Consider the following 12,121-nt stretch of genomic DNA (forward strand, 5'->3'; position numbering starts at 1 on the left):
CACACATACACTATAACATAAATGCACATGTATTTAACCATGAACTAAACTACAGCAGTGTACCATAGAAGGCAGACAGTGCACATGTATCTATTCCCAGTAGTTTTAATAATTGGGAGTCAAATATGGTGCTCTTCTTGCTCTTACCTAATTGTGTTAAAGAGCAGTGTTACCAGGAGAAAAGCAGTGAATACTGAGTGGAGCACAATAGAAGGAGATGGAAAATAGATACAAGAAGCTAGGTCTCCAGGGGCAGTATTTTCTATTTGCCGGGCTACAGACTCGCAGCTGATAATGCAAGTTGTAATTAATATAAAAGCAGGAGACAATATGGGGAAAGCTTGTACTAGCAGGGCCACAGGAGATCACTCTGCTGCTATCCACTGTTTCTCATTTACACACACAGCCTTCCCTAGAAAACACAATTTTGCCAGTGTTTTCTCCCTTGAAAGTTAAAAAAAAATTGATTTAGCACCATCATTGAATTTTGCTAAATCTAGAAAAGAGCATGGAAAGGACAAGAGTCTCTGGGTATATGAAGCAAATCTGATGTGTTACTCTTTTGTCGATGCTGCAAATCTGGTGGAAACTGTACACATTTTTAACTAGTACAGTATTGCTTAAGGAGAGATGTTCCAAAGCACATTTGCTACAGAACAATAATTTATTAAATCAGGATTGCATGCAGGCATCTGTTTGTTAATATGATACAGTGCTGGTCACTTTTCTTGTTCTGGTGCAAAGGTTGGTAGGTTAACTCTTGCAAGACGGCTATGTAAATGCAAATGTAGCGCCAGATGATTGTGCATTCCTTGTGCACCCAAAACTTCCACTGAACAAAGTCTGACAAGCAGTCCCACTAGAGATGATTGTGATCTCACACTGGTTTTATGGTGGTATAACTCAATTAACCACAGTGAAGTTACTCCTGATTTATGATGGTGTAAGTAAAATCAAAATCAGGCCAATTGAATTCAAATGATACTCTTGTGAGTACAGTCAGCAGGAGTCCACCCACAGACTTTAATTGAAGTTTTAGACGGACAATAAATGTAGGATTGGGCCCAGGTATTTTGCTTATCAAATAAAAAAGTGGAAACTACACAACCATGGTGTGTAAATAAAACAGCTACACATCTGATTCCCAATTAAGATAACTTAAAATTAATTTCACTCAACATCTTGTAAATCAACTTTGCAACTGATCTTAACAAGTCTCACAATGGCACTGTTTTCCCAGAGCCTATGAGCCAAGTTCTGCTCACCGTACTCACACAAGCAGCACCTTTGAGATCAGTGACTACTAATGTGATTAAGACAACAAGAATTTGGCCCTGCATGCCCTGATATATTAAAACACAATATACTGAGCCAGACAAAAACCTCATATACACCCATATAAGATATAATAATGTAATTCAGGATATGAGGTCTTAGAGACTGCTGTAGTGAATGGCAATAATAAACATATATAAAGAAACTTTCAATAAATAAACGGAACATGAAAAACTCTAATTTGGCTTGATATATATATTTACAGTGAAGTCAAAGCTCTGTATCACTGAGGCTTACTTTCTCACAGATCTGTATTTAATATATGACTGACTAGACTTAAAAGCAGTGTTGCATTATCTATCAGCATTACATAAGTAAAACAAAACACAAGGCATTTTGGTCTATTGAAAAGAAGTAATTTGCTTACTTATACATACGTGCAAGTTTCATACATGGCTATTTTAAAAAAAAATCTTGACCTTCTCACCACACTTACTTTGCATTTGAATGAAGTTTCAGGAAGAACTGTTTACAGTCCTAGAAAGTGGCATCATTCTTAAACGATATATAGGCGCCTTGCACTTTTGTAGTCATCAGTTTAACTTTGAATCAAACATGTAAACCACCTGTCTGTATAGAACCAAGACTCGAACAGTCAGGATTTTTAATTCTATCTAGCAACCCTTCTTCTGAAGTTATATTACTACTTTTAAATTATTATCATGCAAAAAAAAAAACGCAATGTAAATATAATTTTCCAACCTAACTTGGGATCAGATAGACAACACCTAAACCAAAGAGGAAATGCCAACATCAGTGAGATAATGAAATGCATTATCATCTCTCAGATTTGTGAAACACAATGAAGTTTAATCAAATAAAAATAGTTAAATTTGCTTGTATTTAAATGCTTAGGAAAGGCACCAGCAATCAAAAACCAGAAAAATACAACATTCTTTAGTGTATTAGAAGCCCCCACCCAATGACACATGGTGGCAGATCACAAAGAACATTCCAAATCTTAAACTACACACTAAGAAACTTGGTTATATAAAAGTAGTTGCCTTATTACTATTGCTATAACTATCTAGGTTCCCTTTTGACATTTGACAAACCAGAAGGACACTTTAGGGTCTGATCCTGCATTCCTGGTATACACAAAACTCCTGCTGAAGTCCATGGGATATTGGGGAGCATGGAGAATGCAGTATCAGGCCCTCACTAATTTGCTCACTGCTCAACTGACAATGAAATCTTACCAATAGGCAAGACTATACAACCTGTGACAGACGTAGGAGACCCCCATTTTTAATTTTTCTGATTTGCAAGACACCTTTAGGTTGCTCAGCACTAACCTTTCTAAAAGGAGTATTAGAATACTATAAAACAACTTGATTTTAAATAATAATAATAATAATGAGAGCTAATGTATCCTGATCTGACAACAGAAAGGTTTAACATTCAAACCACTATTTATGTGTTACTGCTAGGGCATCAGATTTCTAATCTGGAAAAGCTTATTTTATAAAAAAAGAGATAGCTATGTTTTTATCTATCTATTTTTAATTACATTTTATGAATGATCAGTTTATTAGTACCTCAATTTTCAACTGACTACAGCATATAAACAAATGTCGAGCAGACTGAGACCCTGATCCTGCTCCCACTGAAGCCAGCGGGACGTTTGACATTAACTTCTGTGAGAGCAGCATCAGGCCCTAACTCAGATTTGGACTCAGGGAAGAATTGTATGGTATGAGTCAAAGCTGTGCACAAAAGAAAATGTAAATAAAGCAAAGCAGAGAAATATTATAGACTTTGAAAAAGTTTATGATTCTTCAAATACCATGAGCAATAGACTTTTCAAACTGGGATCTTTTTTTTTAAGAAAAGATTTATGATCAACCTCAGTGGGAATTTAGTGTGTGTGGAATGCAGGATTGGGCCCTACATGTTTATATTGAACAATGATAAATTTTCATAGCTGGGAAACTCAACTTGAACTGCAGTTTGGGCAGGTTCCCCCCCTCCCCCATACCTCCTTAACTGATCGGGTGCAGGCAGGGCATGGCTGTAATTAACTTCTTTCCATCTACACTTAATACCTCAGAGCAATAACAAAAAATTAGGATGTTAAAATTTCAAACACTAAGTATGGGCTGTTATATTTACTAAACATAGCAGAATAATAACAAAAGTTGCAGCTTTTCAGTGACTAGCACTACAGGATTTGATTTACAAAGTCTCTGCCCCCCTTACACTCACTGTATTACATAACAGTTAATAGTGCACTAAAATAAAATTCAATATGTGCATTTATTACCAAACACATATGACAAGACTGCATAAGACTGCCTGCTTTTCCAGCACAGGTATTGCTTCTGCAGAGATCAATGATTTCCTCCCCTTCCCCATTCCCTCCCCCCCCCAATTAAGTTGTATAAATATCACAGCAGTAGACTTCTAGAAAGGAAATATACAGCATCTGAATATCCCACTTTCAGAAGTCACACTGTAAATACTGGGTAGACTCATATTTCTTTTAGTTACTTTCCTTCAGCTATATTTTCAAGTCTGGCAAAAGGAATAATATTGAGAGCTGCATTAGTACCTAATATACTGCTGCCACCACCACCACCACCCTACACATACACATAAAACACACACACAATGTAGCTTGATACCACTTAATAAGAAGAGAGGTGTATGGATTTTGGGGGTGTCAAATAGCTGTCACAAACTGTCACCTCCACAAGAGAAACCTTGGCACACAACAAATTAAACTACACTTCTTTTTAGCTGTCATTATTCATAGCCAATCAGTTGAAATGCTTCTAGTATTTCATGTGCAAATAAAACCAGGGGGAAGATCCCTGGATCAGAACAGTGGGCCAACAGATAAAACAGAGGAAACAACATGCTGTCTCTGTCCTTCTGAAGGGGATCATCAACACCCCTGCACCAATTTTCACCAAATGAGATCTAGCCTGGGGCTATGTATTAAATATGCATATCAAACCAATGAAAAAATAACCTGGAGAGTAAAACTGGACAAATTTGCATGCTTGAACTATTCCATTTTTTAGGTAGATGCTCACAAAAGAACATTTCAATTTTTATTCTGGTATTTGCATACCGACAAATAGAAAAGGTTTTCCTTCTTTAGAAGTAGAAGTGAATTATTCCTTAATATAGAACAGCGCAGTTATATACATTCCTTAATATAGCCGCTAGTGAAGTGTGTATATATATATTGAAGAGATCCAAAGTTTTGGTGGGAAAACAAGCTAACATTAAAAAAAAATCCAATAAGGAGACACATTTCCCAAAACGCATGAATAAAATGTAACTATGATACAACTCTTCATTTCCCAGTTGGTGTTCTGGTTGCACAAATTATTGCTTCCTTTCAAAACAAATAGCAGGGGGCTAAAGTAAAAAATGTTATAGCTCAAATCTCCAGGAAATAAAAGGCTTTAAATTATAATACCCAATGAAGTGGTAAACCCTAAAGGGTGCAAGATAAATGGGTTGTCATATTTATTTGAGTTTGTTTTTTGGGCCACAAAAACAACAGGAGATTCTTCTTAGTGAAGATAATAGTTATCAAATTATCAAAATGCTAACCCCTTCCAACCTTGTCCTATCATTGTGTGTGAATTTAAATATTATAATGGAGCACTGCAAATTGGCTTGAGTATTCGCCATCTGCCAGAACCCTAAACAGGCTAGTTTATCTAATCTCTTCAATATAAACATCAGCGTGGTCCATTTCTACACTTCCACTTGAAACATACTCTTATAAAGAAACTGTACTGGAAAAAACATGTAGGTTTTTTGTATTGCTCTGAATTATACAGAATGAGCCTATATCTTTCAGGTTACCACTCATTTAAATTTCTTTTCTACTAGTCCCTTAATGCTTGTGCATACAAATTTAGGGTTGAAAATGCCATAAAACAGATATTTTAAAAACTACTGTCATGCCTCATAGACTCTATTATCTACAGATGAGATAACTGATAAGCAGAGAAACTTTCAGTAACTGCTGCATACATTTTTATTTGAAAATAATAAGTCTAAAATGCATACTATCATAAGAATATAGCCCCTCAAGGTTTACCAAATACAAATGAAGAATTGAAAGCTAAAACCTGGAATACAGAAACCATTTTCAGTGTCCTGGAACTTTAAGCACTCCGGGTTGGAGACTTTTTTAAAATATATTATTTTATTTCTTATCATGGATTTCAATACAGATCAAATACGATTATTAAATATGCAGACAACCTATTTTAAATATGAAAAGAAGCTCATAGAAACCTGATTCTCTATTAATTTAAATCTACATTTTTTACCACACAAGAAAGGACAGCTGGGCGCCTGTGCAAAGTATGGTTAAGACACACGGGGTGTTAAATGAATATTTCAACGGCTAAAATATTAGATGTATCATTTAGATTATGAGTTCAATTGAACCTAAAACTGTGTAAACCTCTTTCTCCCCAGGGATGCATTCCTATAAATAAACTATAGTTCACACCCACTCTTTTTAACCATAGCTATTTCGTTCCCTTTTCTCCGCTACCAGCTGCAATCTTTTCTTTCATTTCCCCCACTGTAAATGTCTATGTATTTGTATATACACATTCTAAAGCATCACAAGATCTGCACCAAAACACAAGCCGGAGAAGAAAAGCCACTCTTCTTATCATGAGCACCAACGTTTAGTCCTACACACATAACAATAACTCACCAACTACTAAAGTGTTAAAATCAACCGCTAACCTACGGTTACTCAATCATAATTCTCTCCAGCTTTCTGTAATACTTTGTTAATAATTGGTTCATCAAGGTTACTGTCTTTTATTATGAAGATGCTTCGGGCACTTGGCAATAAGTCCATATTCTGACAATAAATTGCTATAAAGCAAAAGCATTGGAAACTCCAATGTGTTAACCCTTTTCTTAATGCAGTGTAAAACTGCCAATAATTCTCAGCACTTGTCATCTGCACAAGGGGGGGGGGAGTAGAGATTGTCACCAAACTTTCCCCCTAACTTTTTCGACTCTGTTTTCTTGCATTTCTGCATTGATTACAGGGTTAGCAAAGCAGAAAAAGCACCGATCACCACATCAAACAGACAATTTGCTAGCGCTGCAAGTCGCCCAGATCAGGAAACTTAACAAATCATAAGCAAACTCCCTGTGCTACAGATAGAATGAGAAGGGGGGGGGGGGGAGAATCGACTATAAGAAGAACTTTAAAACTCGTAGGGGAATGGGGAGGGGGCAGAGAGAGAGACTTACACAGGCTAAAAAAAGGCGATTCCTAAGCAGGTTAGAGTCTTTAAAAATGCTATAAAGGGATCAAGAGGACTTACATGGTCGGCTAAATTTGTGGAAGATCCTGAGAGTTCTTCATGGTCAGATTTGGAGCTGCCATCCCTTTCGTCAATAACTAGGTCGATTGGCATTTTTCCTTTCAAACAACTAATGTACCTATGGCAAAAGTTATCGCACAACTCGTGGACCTGGAAAAAGAAAGGAAGGCAAAATATCGGGTTGCAGCTTTTCTTTTTCTTTTTTTTTCCTTTCCTTCTTCTTCTTCTTCTTTTTATTTTATTTTAATTTTTTTTTGTAGCAAGAGAAACTCTGTGATCTATTCCACGAGTAACTCTAATTAAGGGACATAAAAGTTGAAGACAAGGAAACAATAGAGAAATTGTTGCAGCACATATTATTCTCTGGAGACTGGCCGCAGCAACAAGTGAGAGAGAGAGAGATGAGAGAGAGAGAGAGATACTGGGCACAGTCTAGTCTATAGAGGAAAATCGGATTTGGTGATAACATCAAAACACTGGAAACTGGCCCTAGCCAATATCGCTGGAGCATACTCAGTCCAGCCAGGTATAGAGGGTAACTTGTGATGGGATCTGTGGCAGAGATGTATGTATTTCCAGGACTTGTAAAAATAAATAAGTGCGCCTATGCTCTGAAAAAATCCCAGTCTCATCTCAAAGCACAGTTACCCCCGTCACCTTCTGCTTAATCATAATATTTAAGGCTGACTGAGGTTAATATGGCGATGAGATCTGGATTAGAGCAGGGGTTATTTCATTTTGAAAATAATATTCTGACTCAGCGAAATCGCATGCATTTAAAAGAGTCGGGTGAATGTAAAGGGGTTAAACTATTTTTTAAAAGATCCATTCGAATTACAATTAAAAAGAAATGCGGGGTTGGGATCGGCATGTTTGTCGAGTGTCACATGGTCTTAGGGCCCAGGTTACAATATCAAACTGCGTTTCCCCTATATTATTTGACAATGTTTATAAGTGTCTAAAACAAATCATTGGGGGAGGAGGGGAAGGGATAATGAGAGTGGGATTCACAGACCCCAGCTCCCTTGGTCTTACCTTTTCTAATTCCAAAAGATGAAACCTTAGTACTTGTATTGCTTGGATCATCTGAAAGAAAGTTTTGAGCGAGGAGTTATTTGTGAGAAGGACGCAGCACTGGGGTCTGAGCAGAGCTGCGAGCCCCAATGGGCAGAGAGGGGGCTTGTCAGGGCGCACACTCATTAGCCAGGTTTTTAGCTCACTTGTCACGCTTGAGCAATTTTGATCAACCTTAACCCTAAGCACTCGATTTTTATCATATTTATTTTAAGAGCGGTGATTAGTGTCTCACTGGGATCTAGAGAAATCCCCCTCTGTCTCCCCCAGCACTTATTTCTGAGGGTCCGCACAGCAACCAACCAAACACACACACACACACACACACACACACCTACCTCAAAAGAAAGAAAAAAAGGGGAAACGCTCAAGATGCATCGTTTGGCATCTTCTTTACAAGCGGATTTAGGCACTTTTACTATTGAAATCATCCGCATTAGCAAAAGAATTGCGCTAGAAATCTCCAGCTCTCTCTTCTTAAGCAGTTATTTCCTTCACTGTCGCTTCCCGCGGCTTTAAACACAGCTTTGCAATGCATTGGGACTTCAGAGTTTGCCCTGGTTCACTTTAAAAGTGAAGCTCTTTGAAGCCTTTTGGATGTAGTTTTTTAATCTTTCTGCCTTCCCCCTCCCCGGTCCTAAACCCTGGATGGCTGAACCTGTAACTTTCGGCCGCCTCCAGCCTGCTCACTCACAACGATCCCTTCATGTTTTAGAAAGGTGCTTGTTATATTAATATCACAAACTACAGTGAAGGGGTGGGAGGGAAGGCAAACGTGGAAGCCTTACCAAATTGTCCAACTCTGGGTTTGAAGAAAAAAGTGGTTTTTCAGCGCGGACCTGCGAGAAGAAGGAAAATCAGTGTAAATTGCAGCCCCGGTTCAAAGTCCTGTCAGCGAATAACTTGAAGGAAAAGCATGTGACAAACTAGCGAGTCGAAATACACCCAGGCCAGATTAAAATATTCATACGCTCCGTGAAATAACAAATTGTGTGAAAAAGAGTCTAAACTGCAGCCAGCCCGGTGCCTCTGTCCTTTCAGAGCCCTCTCCTTTTTGATCTCTTTTATTTCTCTGGGTGAGTGTGTCTGGCTAACAACTCGATCACAGGGATTGGGTTGGTGGGGCTGAGGGTTTGGGGGAGCGAGGAGTTGGATGAACTAGTTTCAACAGACTGGAACCGACTCTTGTCGGATGAGGCCACTTCGGATCGGTGGCAGAACACATTTTCCTCTCCACACCCTAATCCCCAGTTCCAGTGTGGAATCAAAAGATGAGAGCCTCTCTCTCTCTCTCTCTGAAAGTGCGGTGATAGGTGGTTTGTGTGGGGGGTAAGGGGCGAAGCGGGGTCGTAGGGCTGTGAAAAAGTGCTGGACCTGTTTAGCGAAGACCGCGATGTCCTCGTTGAAAGAGTCCGAGGAGCAGACATCCCCGCCGGCCACACCAGGCTCCCGGGGAGTGCAGGTCGCCAGCTCGCACTTCTCAAAGACAAGCGCTAACAGGGGGAACAACGGGTGCCTACCGGGCAGTGACACACAAAGAAAGAGAGGGGGGAGAGAGGCAAGAAAGAAGAGCTCTAATCAACAAGTATATATATATATACTTACATATATATATATATACACACACACATTACACCCTGCAGCCCTCAACTACGCCTTCAAACCGGGCAAATACAAATGAAAACGTCAAAAAATATTTTAAAAATGTAAAATCCCAAACCGCATCCACTGTTCATATCCCACAAACCAGAGACAAAAATAACATAAACACCGAACAAAATAAACGCATGCACCCATGACAGTAGCTCAGCTGTGAATCTTACACTTTTAGCCACAGCTTTAAATAATATGAAACCGGGACAATCCCATCTCTACCCCCAAGCTAGAACCCAAAATGAGAAACACTGTTACGCAAACTGTTTGAACTACTTCGTAGTTGGGGTTTTTCTTTATTATTTTTAAAGGAGACTGCTAGCAAAAATGTGGTGAAGTTTCCTGGCTTAGAAAGCACACCCAAGTAAAATACCAGCTGTCTAGATAACTGAGCTGGAGAGGGGGAGGGAGAAGCACTTCTAGAAATATTTTCCCATAATTGGAGTAGTCATGAAAAAATATCTCTGTGTTAAGTAGTAAGTGTGTGTTTGCCACTTTCCCCCCTTTGTAGCTCTGATCGTGGGCCCTCCTTGTGTCATAGAGGTTACTAGCTCTTCTTTTGGGGTAATTTACTGCACTGAAAGGAACCTGTGTCATTCCCCCAAAGCATTGCATTGGTACAGGGGTTTGTTGTTTTGGTTTGGGTTTTTTAATTTTTTTTCTTTCTAAACAGGGAAGCTCAACTCACTGCCTCCAATTTTTTTCCATTTCAAAGAAGAGTTGTCTGCCAGAAGTGAGCCCCTCTGCTATTACTCTGTCTTCCGCGATTTGAATACTTCTTTATTTACAGTGCTAGAGGAGTGTTATTATGGCATCTTGATCAACCAGAACAACACTGCTTCAGCTAAAATCCAGTGCCGTGGTATCCACCCCCTGTCTCAGCTCCTAACTTCTGCCTCTCCGAGAGAAAAAAAAGAAAAAAGAAAAAACAACTTTCACGTATAGGGGTGTATTTTCTGGTGCACATTTCCTATCGGTACTTTATGTCCCTCCGATGTCATCAGACTAAAAATTATTTATTATTAATTATTATTACTACTACTAATAAAAAGCCACATTACAGGTCTCCCTCCAGAGCAGTGATTTGTGCCTGTGACTCTCCTAAAACCCTCACGAGCCGTCTTTTTCTCCAAAGCAGACTTTAGACAGTTACCCCTTCAACCTCGCCAGCCCGATGCCCACAGATGGGAGCCCTCTCCCACCCTTCCTCTCCTCTGCCTCCTTTCCCCACGTCCAGAACACACACGCCGCAAGCCGGGCTATGGCGCCCGGGTTACCCTGCATGTACCTACCCGTAGATCGCATCTTTGTCCCGCTTTAAGGCGTCGTTGACAGCCGATCCCATGCTGGCCGGCATGACATTGGGGTGCGGGGCGTGGGCTCCATAGTGCTGGCTGGCGTGTAGCGGCGGCCCATGGTTCAGGTGGTGAACCGGAGGGATCGGCCGGGGAGCGTGAGGGTCTCCGTACATGGAAGCCGGCACCCCTACTCCGTCCATCCCGCCGTAATGGGGCAGCTCATCGTACTGTCAAAAAATGGGCCAGGAGAGAGAGAGAGAGAGAGAGAGAGAGAGAGGAAGAAGAAGAAAGGAGGAGGAGGAGGAGGAGGAAAAAACAAAAACAAAAAAAAACAAACAACAACAACAAAAGTCAGAAGAGAGTAAAGCACCCAGACAGACCACAACACAGCAAAACCAAACAGGAACAGCCACAACGGAGGGAGAATTATACAAAATGAAATAAAATAAAATAAAGAGCAGAGGCTAGCAAGGGTTGGGGAAGGAGGGGGGCCGTGTGAGGAGGGGAAGAGGTCCGGGAGGGGGGGGGAAGGTCCGCTTCAATCGAGGAAGAAGAAACCCTAACAAGGAAACTGGGATGAAAAGGAAGGAAATGAGGGAGAAACTCGAGTTACTCTGAATTAGAAAGCAAAGAGCAGAAATAAATGAATAAACAGAATCAAAAGCAAATAAATAAATAAAGAACTAAACACTGGGAAGCAGGGAGGAGAAGGTAGGGTGCATGGGGGGAGGGGGGAAATAATCTGAAAGTTACCAGAAACATTATTTAGTAGCAATTCCCCTTGTCGTTGTCAAAGTCAGAGACAAAACAAGCAGCAATATATGTGTGGATAGATATATGTTTAGATATCCCAGGCAGCGGCAGCGGCAGCAGCAGCAGCAAACCTTCCCCTGTGAAACCCGTGCTACTGAGCAGCTAGAGTAGCAGGGAAATCGCGCTGCTGGGGGAAAAGCTGGAGAGGAAAAAAGCGTGGAACAATTGCAGAGACACACACAGAGAGAGAGAGAGAGAGAGACGCACACACACACACACACACACACACACACACACAAAGCTGGTGAATAATTTTTGCTGCTATTTTTTAATACTGGCCGCCATCATCATCAGCAACAGAGGAGAGCAAATCGGACAGGCCCCTCTTAAGAGAGGATTTATATATAGGTAAGTGTTGGAGATTTAAACCTACCCTTTGCGCCATCAGTCTGCGCTCCAATAAACTCCTGGATGTGTCGTATATTTAATATCCCAGTCCAGAAAAGAAAGTGATTTACAGTGAAGAAGATTCCTTTTTTTGGCAACCCACTTAAGACTTCGCCTATTCTCCAGTCTGGGTAAATAATAATAATAATAATAATAATAACAACAACAATAATAAAAAATAATCAGCCAAGAACCACGATGTTTGTGTATTTCTTCTTTTTTCTCTCTGACTCTCTT

General features: G+C 40.0%; 1 protein-coding gene across 15 annotated transcripts in view; it reads right to left on the minus strand.

Annotated features, from left to right (window-relative positions):
* Positions 1-12,115, minus strand: part of MEIS2 (Meis homeobox 2) — a 182,098-nt gene extending 169,983 nt beyond the window's left edge. For 11 of the 15 annotated variants that reach the window (XM_034768948.1, XM_034768947.1, XM_034768946.1 and 8 more), the window contains exons 1-6: positions 11,871-12,115; positions 10,679-10,911; positions 9,108-9,249; positions 8,522-8,572; positions 7,695-7,745; positions 6,660-6,809 (exon numbers count right to left, since the gene is read on the minus strand). In XM_034768948.1, the coding sequence (XP_034624839.1) occupies positions 6,660-6,809; positions 7,695-7,745; positions 8,522-8,572; positions 9,108-9,249; positions 10,679-10,911; positions 11,871-11,882 (639 nt within the window). In that variant the 5' untranslated portion in view covers positions 11,883-12,115. Of the gene's footprint in view, positions 1-6,659; positions 6,810-7,694; positions 7,746-8,521; positions 8,573-9,107; positions 9,250-9,556; positions 9,747-10,678; positions 10,912-11,437; positions 11,831-11,870 lie in introns of those variants that run through there. The other 4 variants (XM_034768956.1, XM_034768954.1, XM_034768943.1 and 1 more) reach the window with 3 other exon arrangements.
* Between the last annotated feature and the right edge of the window lie 6 nt (positions 12,116-12,121).

The sequence above is a fragment of the Trachemys scripta genome, chromosome 4 (genome assembly GCF_013100865.1).
Source record: "Trachemys scripta elegans isolate TJP31775 chromosome 4, CAS_Tse_1.0, whole genome shotgun sequence".
In the NCBI taxonomy this organism is placed as follows: domain Eukaryota; kingdom Metazoa; phylum Chordata; order Testudines; family Emydidae; genus Trachemys; species Trachemys scripta.